This window comes from Acanthopagrus latus, chromosome 12, assembly GCF_904848185.1.
Source record: "Acanthopagrus latus isolate v.2019 chromosome 12, fAcaLat1.1, whole genome shotgun sequence".
In the NCBI taxonomy this organism is placed as follows: domain Eukaryota; kingdom Metazoa; phylum Chordata; class Actinopteri; order Spariformes; family Sparidae; genus Acanthopagrus; species Acanthopagrus latus.
This window is the reverse complement of record NC_051050.1, coordinates 7,456,547-7,473,419: the sequence shown is the minus strand read 5'-3', so window position 1 is coordinate 7,473,419 and position 16,873 is coordinate 7,456,547. Positions and strand designations below refer to the sequence as shown.

At 41.3% G+C, this 16,873-nt stretch overlaps 1 protein-coding gene across 6 annotated transcripts in view; it reads left to right on the top strand.

Moving 5' to 3' along the window:
* rxraa (retinoid X receptor, alpha a) overlaps positions 1 to 16,873 on the top strand; it is a 113,204-nt gene that overhangs the window by 62,972 nt on the left and 33,359 nt on the right. For 5 of the 6 annotated variants that reach the window (XM_037118318.1, XM_037118316.1, XM_037118313.1 and 2 more), the window contains one exon: positions 1,974 to 2,212. In XM_037118318.1, coding sequence (XP_036974213.1) covers positions 2,030 to 2,212 — 183 coding nt within the window. In that variant the 5' untranslated portion in view covers positions 1,974 to 2,029. Of the gene's footprint in view, positions 1 to 943; positions 1,256 to 1,973; positions 2,213 to 16,873 lie in introns of those variants that run through there. The other variant, XM_037118317.1, reaches the window with a different exon arrangement.

The window sequence follows — 16,873 nt, the reverse complement described above, 5'->3', positions numbered from 1 at the left end:
ACAAATGACTCATCATCAGAGGTGAACTCAAGCAACCTTGTGTCAGCTGTTCAATTTGGATATGTTGCTGTTGCACAGTGTTTAACCCATTTTAAATGGTTCACTATACATTCCTGGAAATGTATGCATTCTAGTAGTTTTTTTGGGAGAAATTTAAAGAGAAAAGAAAGAGAAAGATAATTACAAGTCTGAATCAAATTGATAAACTGTCTTTAAAAGGCAGCACAATTTCATACTGTTTAACTTGTTTCTATGTTTCAGTTATAGAAATATATCAAATAACTGTTTCTGTTTGAATTAATACCTAAGTAATAATGTACAAATTAACTCTTTGCCAAGAAATGCAATCTTGGAAAGGCAAGCAATTTTATCAATATGATCAGTGATGACTGATTAACCTTCTTTTGCAAGCGTTCTGACCAACCACAATTGAAAACAAGATAGATATCCTTTTAATCGCAATGTAAGATGGGTTAAAAACAGCAGATTTCATGCTTGAGAGGTTAAAATCATACATGTAAGACACAACTAGTTCGACTCAAGTATGTAACTTAAATCCCTTTTGTAATGAATGAGCAAAAAGAAAAATAAAGGACAGGATCCCATTAAACTGTTCATTCAGTCAAATTTAATTTGATTTGGAAAATGTGGTAATTAATTACTCAAATAGCTTCAAGGTAATTTTCTGTCAGTCGCCTACTCGTGCATCTAAAAATAAAAAAAAGGTGCAATGAATAAATGTATTCTTAAAAAATCTGAAATACAATCAGCGTTTCTCAAGAGCCAAGAAAAGTTTCTCCACATGTAGTCCAGAATCTAAGGGAATCTCCATTAGAAACACATAAAAGGAGCTTCTTCAAAGTTCTACTTGGATCCCCAAACTGAAGAGCACCAGAGGGACACCTTTTTCTACACCCATGCATTCTGTTTTTTTTGATTGAATATAAAAGAAGCTCTTTGAAAAAAGAAGAGGGGTCCCTTTTCTGTGATGTGCTGACGAGACAGAAGTAACAGAGGGACAAAGGAGGCAAATGGAAGCACCGGCAGAGATTATTGTAAATAAAAAGTATGAGGGAGTGAAAGGAGGTGTTGAAAGATGACACAAAAGGGTAGGGGGGTTATCAGCACACACACAATCCTGCTGTCGCCGAATTCACAGTGACACACCACGCTACCCCCCTTCTCTGCTGGCACTCCTGCCTGTCCCATATCTTCTGCGTTGACAGCTGATTGGAAGATGGCCCACACAGCCGAGGTAAAGAGCAGGACAGAGCCTAGGAGGGAGAACACAGACAGAAACAGAAGATAAGCTCCTCATACTACACATGACCTTTTCCTTAACCCCCTCTCTCACTTCCCCCTCAGCTCTGGTGCAAGGTTGTATATTCAGTCCTCCAGGGCGCAGTACTCCACTCATCAACCACATACATTATAGATATACATCCTGTCCTCATAGATCCCAGAGGGAAGCACTTGTGAAGAGGCAACCTCCTCATTGAAGAGCAGAATCAGTGCAGGAAAGAGCAAGAGAAGTACTGTGAGGACGTAGTGGTCCGCCTCCCTTGACACACATGTTGCCTCTGGACTTCTTCACAAGAGCTTTTGTTGGATTTAATTGTCTCAAAGGTTTTTGCTTAATTGTCCATTTTCCTGGATCCTGCTCAGATTCAACAACCGCTCTCACACCTCACCAGATGTGCCGGACTGTTAGCGCCGTCTTCAGTCAGGAAGAAAGAAAAAAAAAAAAGACCAATTAGCTGAAGTGTGAAAACATTCTTTAAAAACATGTGAAGGTGTATGCGAACAATGTCGTTTTAAAAAGAAAATGTCTTATGGTGCATCAGGTGTTGCAGCTGCAATCAAAAACATGCTGACAAAATATTCATATGAAGAAGAAATGATAGCAGGGAAAGTTATAAAATGTGAAACAATTTCATTCTGATTTCCCCTCTTTTTCCCATTTATCCAAACAGACTCGTCGGGCCAGGTGACCTCCTCGCCACTGGGCTCACCCACATCCCATCGGGGAATGCACCCGTCCCTGCTCAGCCCGACGTCCATGGGGCCCTCCGGCTCCCTTCACTCTCCCATCAGCACGCTGAGCTCGCCCATGAACGGCCTGGCCTCACCCTTTTCTGTAATCAGTTCGCCCATGGGTCCCCACTCCATGAACTCGCCCGGCATGGGTTACGGCCCCAGTGTCAGCCCCCAGGTGAGGCCCGTGACAGACCCATAACCATGCATTTGCACACACACACACACAGCTTTGAGGCATACCTACAACAGATGCACATGCAGGCATTGTGTCTTCAAGGTAACTGTCTATGTTCTTTAAGGCAACAGCACACAGGATCCCCTTCAGCAACATGTATTTGTCCTGTCCTGCACTTGAGAGCTGATGTTGGCTGTTAAGTCAATACAGTCTCTGACTTACCTTGAACCATATACCTTGTGCTAGACGCCTTATATACTTTCCTGACATACCGTATATTCTATGAATTCTTTTTTCTCATGTAAGCATATAAACCTGTATTGTCCCATTTAATGAAATACCAGTCTCTGTTCTCCATTCTCTGTTCATTCAGTCCTGCTGGTAGGGGTCTCTCAATCAAAACAATGACAACAAAAGATGTAATTTGTTGATCTAAAGCAGTGTGGGATCATGGGAGTTGTTGTCTTCATCGTTAAACAAACGCCAGCGCTGATGAAAATCCATCTGATGTGACTCAGGCAAAAATGTTTACAGATGAGGAAATTTTTCAAGGGGTTTTTTTTTTTTTTTTTTTTTTGCATTCATTTTAGTCAGGTTCTCCATTAGTGTCTCTCTAATGTATCATCCAGGGTTTCCTGTGTTTCCCTGGAAAGATAGATATAATGATATGAAATGCACTTGTACCTTTGAGACATTTTTTTTTTGTGAAAATATAACATTTTTTATCTTTAAGCATTTCAAAGCAATAGATACAAATGTGTTAGCTTAGCAGATTGGAAGCAGGCATCTAGCTTGGCTCTTAAGTGAAAAAAACTAAACAAAGCAAATTACACTTACCAGTATCTCCTACTCGTGTTTTTGAGAGCTAGGCTAGTTGTATCTCACGAGTTCCACTTTTTATTCTAAGCTAAGCTAACCTGTAGCTTCATATTGAATGGACAGAGACGAGATGGCCTCGATCTTTTCATCTGCCAGAAAGTGAATAAATATATTTCCTCAAATCTTGCTTTATACAAACAAGGATTCTGGTAATGAGTCTGAGAGGCTCAAGAGCGTTTCGGGCCAAGCTACGTGTGTAGCTGTAGATTTGTCGCAGTCAGCAGCCAGAAAGCTAATTATCCAGCCGTCTCTAGCAGTGTTTCAGAAGATTGCACAGAAGTACAGCGGCCCTATAAACTAACCAGACAAATGGTTCTGTATCTTGTCCTACAAGTGTATTCACATGTCTCAGAAGTGCAAATTGCAGTCACTTACGCAAACACACACACACACACACACACACACACACACACACACACACACACACACACACACAGTATAATTTCCCTAAGCCAGGCCCCAGCAGACAGAGGCCTTGCTTTGACCTCATGCCACAGTTAATCAAGGCCTATTCAACTGGGATTCCACAGTACTTCAGCTCTGTCACTCTCTCTTCTTTATCTGGTGCATATTTGTCACTCTCTGCCGCCATATCTTGCCTTCCTCTCTATCCCGTCGTTCGTCTTCTCTTTCAGCTGTCCTCTTTACTCTCTTTTTTTTTTTTTCTCATCTTGTTTTTTTGGCCCATTTATTGTCTCTTTCAGACCATCTCCATTTCCTCCCTCTTCGTCTCTGTCGCTTTTGTTCCATCAATAAGCCTCAGTTTCGTTGGTATTAAAAAAACACACACACACAATTAAGACATCAAAGCCTGCAGTGGCCCAGTTTCTGTCCGGAAGTCATATCTAAAATTGAAATTGTTTCCTCCCCAAAATGCGGTGGCTGCCCTTTTTTGTGTTTGTTAATAATTGCATTAAAGTGCATCGGCAATGCAATGCTATATGGAATGGGCTGTCCTCGCCATTGTTGGGCTTATCGCAGAAGTGTCCCACATGTAATGGAGTTAAGAGTGGATTAGGGGCAGTCTCAGAAAGCGGCCAGAATCTTTCATTACTAGAAAGCCCCTTTTCCCGCTCCCCACTGCTCTCTCCTTCTGATTCTTCTACACTTTTTAATTCCAACACTTTCATCTGTGCTGCAGTTTCTGTCCCGGAGCGACATACTTTGTATGCAGGTTGGGTGTTTAAGTAGCAAACATTGTATGTCTCAGTCTGTCTCAGTTGAATGAATCCATTTACTTATCCTTACTGCCTCTTTGCCAACGCTGCCGTGTTGCTTTGCTTTATAAAAAGCATGTATAACAGCTGTTTCTGTTGACAGTTTTCAAACTGTACGTACGGTAATTACAGCATGTATCTAACTTGTGTTATAGGTCATGGCTGGTTTCCAGTCTTTAACAGAGCGGCATTGTATTGAGTGTGCTGAAACAGCTGCTACCAGTCTAAGTGGCTCCAAAACATGATGATTGCCACTGCTCTTTCTTTGCAACTTGCGCTTTGCACATTTTATCCTTGGAGTTGTCAAACCTTGGCAAATGGGTATGACTAAGAAGTTACTGTTGGTGATTAATGGTTGACACGAACTTCAGTTAGGGCTGGGTATCTAAAGACAGATTCTAGTTCCGTTACGTGAATTTAACTGTCTATAACGAAACAATATCTTCCCTTGAGAAATTTAAATATATTAATTTGTAAAACAAGGTTTTCAAGGATGGATTGGTTATGAGTCAGAGTGGACCACCCTCTTTACCACCCTCTCTTCACACCCGTTTCACGATGCCAGCGTGTGGTAAACACATGCAAGCAGATTGTCTTAACGCTTTAAATTCAGATTGAGGACATCAGAAAATTAAACCTACCACATCCTGATTCTACAATGACCTTGAACCGCAATAGTTTTTCCCCTTAACAACTAAGGCTGTCAAATTATGCAATAATTCAGTCAAATAATGTAATCATTTTGACAGCTAATCCACTAGCGTTTCATGATTAGGGCAATGATCATTTTTGTTTCACCCTTTTTTTTTTTTTCTCACTGGAACTATGACATTTGTTAGCATCTGTACCAAACAAACTTATCTCCTCACATCTGGAGAACATTTGTGTCTCTTTGCAGCACTACAGTGCCTTGTATAATGCTGTTTGTCACACTTTTGTTCTTAAATCAAAATCATTATATAATCATTATATTTTGCAGTACAACAGCAAGTATCTCAAATCACCGAGTACTAAAACTTGGTGTGGTGTGGTTGAATTTTGATATGGCCTACTTCTAAATCAAGATGATTTAAGTATGTTTCAATTAATATTGGATTAGGCTTAATGGGCAAACAGGGGAACATCATACCAGTATTATCATGTAATTGTTGATAAAAATTTGTAATGCTAAATTAAAAAAAAAAAAAAAAAATATATATATATATATATATATATATATATATATATATATATATATATATATATATATATATATATATAATATGTTTAAATAAAAAAAAATATATATACATATATATATATATTTTTTTTTATTTAAACATATTATTTAATATATATATTAAAAACAATATTTAAAAAGTACAGTAGTACAATTAAAAAAAAAAGTGTTCTTATTCAATTAAGGCATAGAATAGAATTATTATTTTGGTTATTCTACTAAAAGTCAAGTATCGTTTCGGTGCCGGCTTTTCAAGTGGCACCCAAGCCTAAATCTGACAGGTATCCATATTCTGAGGTTTTGAGCCCTTAACCGTGCACATTTGCATAACTGAGACCTGTCGAGGCTGCCAACTGTTACTTAGCAAGGGTGGAGCGAAGGCAGTTAGATGTTAGAGGTTAAAGATGGTGGCAGGGCCCTGTGGTCGTGAGGCGCCGCGCTTCTGATGAGACGTGATTTGAGTCAGACGGCGTATGCCACTTGCTCTTAACACTCGGCTGGCTTGCTGTTTTCATGAGCAGTTGACTGGAACGAGGTCACAGCTCAGCCTCCTCCCTACTTAACCACCCAGAGGCCAGTGGGAGACACCCGCCTATGCCAACCGCATACGCACCTTAAGACACAGGGTGAGGGTTGACAGAAGGAAATGGGGTTTTAAAAATATAGTTTGCCATGTCAACCGCAAATGGACCTTCTTTTCAGCTTGAATTCCTTTCTTATTTCTTACTGTCATCTTGTAATGACAAGAGGACCTTGTTTACCATAAACTGCAATCATCTTTGTCTTCTTCTATGAGGAAACACAGCTTTTAGAATCATGGACGCAAGCGGAAATCTGAACAAACTTATCTGGTTCTTATGAAGACCTGTGACAGTTTCAATGAACATTGGTCAAAACCAAAAACAATGAGCCATAGCTGTCCTTTACATCAAAGACACAAATGACAACTTAATGACAGCGGGGGAAAGGATGAACAAAACTCCCATTCTAACTGGAATCTTACGTCCTCCAAAAGCCAAACCACATATAAAGAGAGATGGTCCTTTATCACCAGCCAATTCTTACATCTCATACAGTGCTTCTTCCCCCTGAGCTCTGTCCCGAACATTGAGACACGCTGACATGCTGCGGTTGAGCTTTTGTTTTGTCTTCCAGTGAGAGACTCTTTAATATGTTGCATCTGTTCTGTGCATCCCCGTTATCTGCCGTCTATGTTTTGGAAGATCAGGCAAGCATCCATTTTGTTCAGAAGAGGGCCACACACACTGTCAACAAACGGAGAATCTGCCGGCAACAAGAAATGCATACTTCGTCTTAAGTCGAGTGGTTTTGCCCTTAAAGGGCTTCTCATCTCTGTTGTTCTGTGCGAGGGGAAACGTGGCGAGACATCTCCCTGGGTATCTGGCCAATACCAGGCCACAGCCATGCCCATTAGGATCAGACCCATCAGTGGTCTTGTCTGCGGGCTTGAACTCACCGATAATACAGACCATGTCTCGATCACACAGACCACAACTCTGCATCTGGAAGAGATTATAGGCAGGGTTGGAACACATTTTACACATGACAGTGACAATGGTGAGAGCTGTTGCGTTATTTTATTTTTTATTTTTTTCCTGTGAGAAAAAAGGAGTTCTTTATTGTCAGATCCGATTCCCATTTTCCATCTCGCAGCTTGGTCTATACCCCACTCGCTTCTGTGCTCTCCCGCTGAAACCTTCCTGAGAATCTTAAACCAACAACAGGCCTCCAGTGTCTCTCAATACGCCTTACAAATACATATAAAGCTCGAGTGTTTCTGGAGGTGAAACACTAATGTGAAAAAGGTGTAAATGCTTTACAAGAAATGGAACATGCATTTAATAAGTTATAAATGAGCGGTGGCGGTGATGTCATGGGCTAGTTTGGGTACGTCGTGTTTAGACAGGGGTCGCTAGGAGACTGAAGCACAACACACTCGGGAGAAGGAGTGAGAGAGGGAGGGAGGGAGGGAGGGAGCGTAGTGGACCTCCGTTCCTTCCTGTGTGGGAGTAATAAAGGTCCATTCCGCTGCTCTGGTCTTTGATGGACCTCGTTGTAGTCACTCTGCATGACATCATGGCTGCATGGCTCTAATGGCCGCACAAAGGGGCTGTGTGTAGGGTCCCAGGAGAGCAGTTAAGGCTCTCTAACGTCAATCAACCCTCAAATGGATGGGGGAAAATAGTTTTTTTAGCCAAAGCTGTCTCCAGGTAGCAATTAGAAGCAGTTTTAGAGACCGCTTCTTTTTTCCCTCAGTACTGGTAGTCCAGGGAAGTGTAACTAATGTGCAGAATTAATTAAAGTTGTGCCTCACTAGAAGGTTAGTACACAATTCTTTGGGTCTTAGTTTTAGTGGAGAAAATATTGTGTTACTTCGGGACAGGATTTGTTTTGACATTTTTCAGCTTCTGTCTTAACCTGCATGATATGCAAATCAGCGATGTTCACTGCAAGTGACGTGTCCATACTAACTCTTCCCTCCTTCTTCAACCGACATGCCAACTAATCTTGCAGTCGGCACCACACGTACGCCAGATTAATCTGAGGGTAGCAGATGGTCAGCTGGGGCCTCTGATTGGTCAAGTGGTGTAAATGTACAGCCCATGTGTTCAGGACTGCATCTGGTATGTCAGGTGTGAATGTATACCACGTGTACTGTAAACTGATTTTTGTCATTCATCGCATTTCAGGCAGTCTTTTATTCTGTTTATAGCACATGTTCATAGCACTATGACAAAGACGATTTAAGCTTTAATTGCAAAACATATGAAGGAAGTGTTGTCTAGTTGAAAGACACGAAAAATCAGGAAAGCACAGGAATTACATCAGTAAATAAGAATTGTGTGTTAAATGTGTTTATGGAATTCATGCAAATTGTGAAAAATATACCATATCAGTTTCATGTCCCCAGTGGCATTTATCTAGGATGTCATGTAGTGTGATAGCGCTCGGGCCTGAGCATGTGTGTTCTGACATGTGGGGGCCACACAGGAGACGAGCCATCCCGGAGGGGGCACCTATAAGGGATTGAAACAGTAACATTAGTTTTAAGTTTCAGAGAGCAGCCTACTAATGCAGACTGTAGACATTGCGGTTTCAGTGCCTCGGGGCCACACATTTATTTTAAAGCTTCAAATAATCCCTTCTGGGCTTTAATTGCATCTGGCGGTGTGATCTTACTGCAACTCAACACTGCGTGTGGACAGACATGTGCACAGCGGTATGACTGAAGTGTAATGACACTTACTGTATGACTTATTCTACATTTGTCACTGCTCACACCTGTGAAACCTGTCTGAGAGCACAATGTCTCGGGCAGTAAAAACAAAAACACACAGCAGCAAAAGCACAAGTTTGGTGGATATTTGTATGCATGGTTTATGTATACTCCAATACAAGGAACATAAAACCAGATCATTAAGAATGACAATATAGGTTGATCATTAAATTCAGATCATCCATTCTGCCAGAATTGGTTTTAATCAGCTCTCACTTCTTGTTTGAAGAGCTAATCAATCAAACACCAGATAACATTGATGTGAATGTTAATCAATAACCTACAGGTTACATGTTAGTGGCCTGGAAAAAAAATATAGCAGTGAATGAGAGCCATTGCGAGTTGGTAATGATAAAATGAAAACAGTAGACAATTGTAATGACTTGCTAACAGATTTATCAGTTCGTTATCTGCTGGTTGATGGACAATCGTAATATGACTGAATGATCTGCAGGATGCAGTCATTATGAATACTGCTTTTCCAACGACAATTTGACACCAATATTTTAATTCCTGCTACACTGTGCTGTTTGATAAAAGAAACACCATTGCATCCACTATCATGTAGCATGTTAGAGGACACTTAGCTGCCATGATGGATGACATGATGATAATGGACCTGGTAGGGAATGAATCAGTGGGTGGCTCTTGTTTTGACACTGGAAATACTTCTCAAGGCATCACTGAGTGATATGTTAGACAATCAACAATCTTTTTACTGATCTGCTGGAGGACATAAACCAGTGGCAAGTGGAAACAATAGAACATTCACACTCACAGTGAGGCTGATTTACAATTTGAAAATGGAAATTCTAATTGTGTGAAGGAATGGACGGTCAAGCTAATGGCTGGAGGACTTACTAATACACAATGAGAATCTTTGTCAATTAATCACTGGATGACAGATGAATGATCACATGAGCATGACGACACCCGTAAATGGCTTATTATACTTTTTTTTTAACAGTGCTGCACTTATGAACCTGGTTTCTCCACATGGCAGCATTCTACTGAAGTTTTCACACCCATTTTCTCTGCACACCAAGCCTAAGAGATGCAAATTGCAGACAAACTACATTTGGGAAAACAGAACAGAGTTCAGTTCATTCATGCACCTGATTGACCTCAGGAGGCTGCATGTCTGTGCTTTCCTTTTCTTTGTTTTGCACTATTTACTGTGACGTTTGACTAAAACAGTGTTAAGAAAAACGTTTCTAAACATATAATTGGAATAACTGAACACTTTCTTTTTCCTGGCATTGCCGAGGAATGCGCTGCATATTCCGGTGTTATCCAAGCCAAAAACGTATCCAAAAATAATGCACCCTGCTTAATGCAGTGTTTATTCGAGTGCATGACTCATTGTGGCTAATACCTTGATTAGAATGGATTATCGTGCATTAAACTCTATTAGTCACGGATCATTTACGATGCCAAAATTATACTGTACAGTAAGGTATACAAGTTCCTATTTGAAACGGAACTGTTTGATGATTACCAGACACAATATTGGCGTGTAGACAAGGTACGCATTTGCTTACAGTTACAGTTCGGTTAATTTGGTCTGACCTGAAGACGAAACAGATTTTTGCTCTTTATTTTTGGTCCTGTTTGCATTCACACCGAAGCTGGAACCATGACGTTATACAGACTGACAGGTAACTTATCGATTGGACAGTATTTGACTGTGATCCTGCGTCGTCATCAGAGGTGTGAAAACATCCCAAGACGTGCGGTTCGTTTCTGAAAAGAGCAGAGGGAAGGTTGTCACCATTCAAACACTCGGCTGACTGCTGTGAGAGGAGAGAGACTCCACGGATAGCAGAGCTGCTATGTCAATGGCAGAGAGTACGGTAACCACAGGAGCAGCACTGTTTCCTTTATAAACAACCCTCATGTTCATCCACCCACGCACAAAACCAAAAGGACACCTGCATTCAGATGAAACATGCACGTACTCACACATGCTCACGTGAAATCCATAATCACATACATGCGGACACAGACACCTGACGCAGGCAGTAACATACATGTATGCATGCTGCGGGACCCACCCATATGTGCACACACAAACCCATTAATGCCGCAAACGCACACTCACATGCACGCACACACTGCCATGCGGAGGTGAAGCAAGAGCTGAAAGTCACTGTGTGTATTCCCACTTCACTGCTGAAAGGCTCACTGCCTTTCATGCCGCTGATAGTCTTAATATCCTTTTTTTTTCACTCTAACAAAAGTTTCTGTCAAAACACAGACGCACACGCATACACATAAGCCCCGGCAGTGCTTGTGATGATTCATTTTATCTGTTGTGGCACAGCGGGAGGTGAGTGTTGGAAACCTCCGAGCTGTCTAGAATAATGTCGACTTCTGCTAAACTCTATCCAGCGGGACAGAGCAGAGAGAGTGTTGTATTAGAGCTGATTGACAATGATCACGGAGCTGTTTTACAGTACGGCTGACTTTGGAAGGACTTATGTGTTGTCACTAACAACTTTAAAAATTGGCTAACAAATAATTTATCTATTCGCTTAGAGATTATTTATAAGTCAATAAATTGCATGCATTTGGGTTGTCAGTTTGTGAGCCTATTTTTAAGTCTGGGATCACTGTCATTTTGTCATATCCCCTGCCAACAATCTTGCATTGATCCACGAGACTGCACAGCATCAACACATCAAAACACTGTTTATTAATGGCCTGGTTAAACAGTTAAGAGACAGACTTAGTGCTTAATACAGATGCACTGTGATGCAAAAAGACAATTTAAGGCATTTTAAGAAATTCAAGCCAACATTATTAATGCAAGCTTGCAACCTGGCAACAAAAAAAGTCCCTTTTGACTGCATGTAATTGATCTGTACAATACTGTAATTAGTAATGACATTTATGTGGATTATATATTGTACTGTGCTGGCAAAATCACAATTATTATTCATCTTATTTTGAAAGACACCAGGGAGTTTGAACTTGGCTGTTCATCGTTTCTTCCTTTCAAATGCTGATCAGAGTAGGGGATACTGGCACAAGCTGTGATGATGTTATGATGATAAACAGCTCAGGATCAACTATAATTTGCTAATAGTATGTAATCCTGTTGACATCATCGCTCCAGAGGAATCTGCATCACCCTGTTTTATCACTGACAACAACAATTAACATGAGTAAATTTCAAAAGCAATACAGTTAAAGTTACATCCAGATGCGTTGATATAAGTCGTCGAGTCTATTAGGGCTCAGTCTTTTCAAGATAACTTGAACAGTTTTAATGGCCTTTAATGTTTGTGTAAGTCTGCTGTCATGAAGAGGGGAGGGTGAGAATCTGGCACCGGCGAATGTGCAGAAAAGTATTGAAAGGGTTTCAAATAGGCAGAATTGATATTTGAAAGACAAAGTGACAACAATTTTGGGATAAATAGATTTATTTTGAAAAGTAATGCCATGAATATAAGGTGCACATGAGTGGTGTGGATTCTTAAAGGTTTGCTGCAGAGTTTTTGACCTCTAGTATCTCTTTGGAGGTGTTTTTCTATAAATGGGTTTGCTTCATGTTTATCTCTGGCATGAACCCAAAGAAGCCCATGCATGTTCATGGGTAAAAGGAAACATTCCTACCGATGGTTTCACACTATCCTGCTGTTGAACAGGTGGCAGGACAGCAAAGGGCAGAAAAGCCGGTGCAGATGACTGCACGTTTGTAAAGATGGATGTTAACAGTGCTCGCTTAGAATTATATTAAAAATGGACCTTGACTAAAATCCATCCTTTTCTTCTGTTGTCTTATGTATGACTTTTTACTTTCCAAAGACATGATGGACCTACTGATGACTCGTCCATAAATAACCGCAGTCTGAACTACACTGTGTACCGTGTGCGTGCTCACACCCATGCGTCTGCTGATTTGTGCCTGTTTGTGAAGCATGTGTGTTTCAAACAGGTGTCGCTCAAATTCGTCACAGCGCCGTAATCGATCCCAAAGGGTGTCTCACTGTGAATACACCCTGAGGGCCACAGAAGAGCGGACCCATTAACAGCACCCGCCAGCGTGAAACCTGATGCTCCATCTCTTGCTGATACGTGTCCAGATAAGACTCACTCACTGACATGCAGCCATGAGAGGAAAGTTCCTGCTCATTCCAACCATACTTCCAGATAAGTTTGTTTTTGGAAGGAAGTGATTGTCTCAAGGTGTCAGAGGTGAAAGGTGACACCTTTAGGGTTATCATTAGGTCACATCATGACCCGATCCCTGTCCTCACCTCTCAGAGGGCAGCTGGTTAGGTGTTGTCGCCTGTCAACAGGAGATTTGTATCCAGTCCACTCACACCTCCTTTCAGCTCTTTTGGACATTTTTAGTGTCTTGCGTCGAAGGAAAGTTAATTAATGGTACTAAATTAATTGTGGTTCAGAATGAGATCGTAAAGTGGAGCGTTATTCCTGGCCACGTTGATCAAACCTTATGGGGGAATTTCTGTCAGGGCCTTTTGAAACAAGATAACTTTCTTTGCTAGAAAAGGTGCCCTTGAACTGGAAAGCAACTGAAGTTCCACATGAGGGTTGTGCATTGAGGAGCGTTGCGCTAGGATTTGATGTCTCCTTTTGAAGTGTCTTTATGAGCAAAGTCTGTGCTCTGACTCGCTGAATCAAGCTAAGCCTGTCTTAAGCGGAGGCCTCCACCGTCTCCGCTCTCCTTGCCTCTCCTCTCGCGTTCACTCGAGGGACGACTCCTTTCTTTTTGTTTCACCACCATGTGTGTTGTCATAGCATACTAATAGGTTACAGGGCCTGCTCTGCTGCAACACTTATTCTTTCTATTAAAGTGAGTTAGAATGAGTGAGACAGCCTGACTCACAGTGATAAGTTTTTGGTGAGATTGCTCTCTTATGTTACTACAATAGGACTGACTGCTATTGTTGCCCTTTATTAAAAGTTAACATTGGGCTATACAGAATTTATTTTTTATTTTTTTTCAAGGCTTCAATAGAAGAATAGAGGATTTCGAATGAAACTTCAAATGTCTGTCGTCATATTTGATGGTTTAATCTCGAGCTGGGCAGTATGGCCCTAAAATGCTATCACAATATGTTTAAGCCGTAGCATGATATGCAATGAATGTCTCAATAGTGTGAAATCTTATCAAAGCGCCTTATAGATTAAGACTGGGAGACAAAATTGAATATCACAATATGACCACATAGGACTTGGTAGGACTGATGTTGATAATGCAACAATAATGTAGGGATGATTACTAGTACTTAACACCGTGAGATTTCTGTTCAATAAGCATCGGAAATGTGGATTTACTTACTTATTGGTCTAAGGAAAGTCCAGTGAAGTTTATGGTTTCAGTTTATTGATATATTCCATACTGGTCGTCACTAGCTGTGTTTATTCACTCTGTCTGACAGCCGGTTGGCACATGCAATGCTGTAGTGACTACACCCCCACCTCCTCCAGAAGCAAATTAACTTAGATTGTGATGTTCCTTAACACACAGTATCTAAAATTTGATGCACACGATGTTTTATAACTGTATGCTGTATTTATATATGTAATAGGAAGCCGGAATCACAGTTGGTAACAGGATTTATGGCATAGAAACAACAAGGTTTTATTTTACAGCAGTAAACTACTTACCTGTTGCCTGCAGCTATTATGTCTTGCCATCGTAAAAAGCAATTTGTGGTTTATTTCATTGTGTGTGTTTTTTTTTTTATAAAAAACAGCACTTCTTTCATAAATGTAGTGCTGTTCACTTAATGCTACCCTCAGCTTTTTGGGGCTAACATCCTTTGGTGAAAATATACTATCCTCTGCATTAAATATTGTAGCATTATGCAGGAGCCAGCGGGTTGCACAGGACACACAATAACATATCAATTCTGTGCAGAATCTGACACCCACAAGCAGACGGAGACCCCCTCTGTACTGGATGTACCATTCAAATGTCCTCCACAATATGTTATGTAACACCTGCAGCACATGAAATTGTGTTGTTCAGCGGGAGCATTTGAGGCGCTCGTGTTGTACATTGTACTGCAGGGAATCTTCTGTCCTACATTTCCAGTCCTTGATGTTAAATTCCCCTAATTTCTCTCTCTCTCTCTCTCTCTCTCTCTCTCTCTCTCTCTCTCTCTCTCTCTCTCTCTCTCTCTCTCTCTCTCTCTCTCTCTCTCTCTCTCTCTCTCTCTCTCTCTCTCTCTCTCTCTCTCTCTCTCTGTGTGTGTGTGTGTAACAGTTACAGTTACCCAGATACAATAAACCTCAGACAGTATGTAAGGAGAGGAGTGTCAAGGGGTTTCCCAAGACGAATTTGGTGTACACACAGCTGGCATACCTCCCTGTGAAGGGTCACATGTATGTGTTGTAGGGGAGGGTGCATGTATTCTATTTCCAGAACCAGTTCTGAGCCACTTTAATCCCCCCGCCTTGCCTCCATTGCCATGGGCAGAAGAGAAAGAAAGGGCCCCCTCAAGCCGGCCCACCGCACCCCACCGTAGGGAGCAATGTTGCTGAGATTGAGTTGCAGGTTTACTGAAAATAGATTGTGAGTAGAAGAGTCTTTTCTGTCAGGCAGACAGAGGGTTTGATAGAGACGGTATCACCAAAACGAGACAGCTGTGTTCGTGCTGTGTTGGGGGGGGAAAAGACCAGACAGTGGCTGAGGTAAGACCTCACCTCGTGTGTGTGTGTGTGTGTGTGTGTGTTTGCATGTTGAGCGTATGTGCACAGATGTGGCTGTGTGCACATGCTGCTGAAGCTGGTTCCAAACAAGTGATGCAGCTGTGCCTTTGTGTCTTAGAGGAGCTCTCAAAATATGTCTGATTCCCAGCAAAAACATCTTGTCCTGCACCTGGCAGTATTTCGCCAACGTAAAGTTGCATAGTAATACCCGTTCTTATATTCCGTGTCTACAATTCAATAGAAACAAACATTTGTTTTAAATGACACATTTAGTATCAGCATGCACACAAGAAAAATTATGATAAAAAAAAACTGAAAAAAACAGGGTGTGAAGAGCAGGCCAGTAGTGGGCGTCAGGGTGTAAATTGAACATTTTCACATGGCGTAGGGCTTTAAACTTTTCAACCTGCTGAAGCCGCCGGTGCAGCCATCATTGAAACGCAGCCCAAAATGCAAACCCGCATCAGCTTTATATTTGATATTCAAGTCAGGTTCCCATGACACCCCATATGTCATGCTGAATTTTGTGGGAATGTGTAAAGTACGGTTCAGAACATCTAATATTTTCTATTTGATGTGATGTTAAGGCACTGTGCTTTGGAATATTTCGCTCAGTGTAAGCATACTGTCGCTTCAAGCGGAAATGTATATACAGCATAGCCGAGATTTTTCCAACTTTGAAGCTCTTTAAGAGGAATCGAGTGGAGGAGTGAAAGGTGAAATGAGATGCCAGGAGCCACAGTGTATACTTGTCTATGTGTACCTGTGCAGGTTCATGTGCCATATTTGTGTCCATGTATGTGCATGCTTGTGTTTTGATGGAGGTGTTTGTGCATGTACATGTGTATGTACTGCATTTAAATGCTTTGTGTGCGTGTCTGTGTTAAAGCTGCTCTTCATCAGGCATCGCTATAGATGTTGAAGGTCGTTGTTGTGCACGGTCGTGTGTTGACAGCGTGAGTGTGGAAGAGTGGAAGAACACTTCTGAGCCGTTTTTAAAGACATGCATGACAAGTGCCATATGTAAAGGGCCACTCCACTCAAGTTTGACTGAACAAGTGAGTGGTATATGTCCTCCAAGGGTCTGGAAGAGTTTTGTCACATCCAAGAACCTTTAACAGTCTAACAAAAGACATTCATGTGTTGCATTATGGGAAAGCAGGTTTGAAGGGAGCTTGACTCATACGATGGACGAAAGGTCAGGATGTCTCCGCCTCTGCTGAATCCTGTCACCTGTCCTTTTTAACACATGTGTCCCCTAAAATTGTAGAAGTAAACCGCTGAAATAGACCTTTAACTACCACATATCCTCTCATACATACCCAAACATGCAATGCAACCAGTTTTATAATTGGTTATTT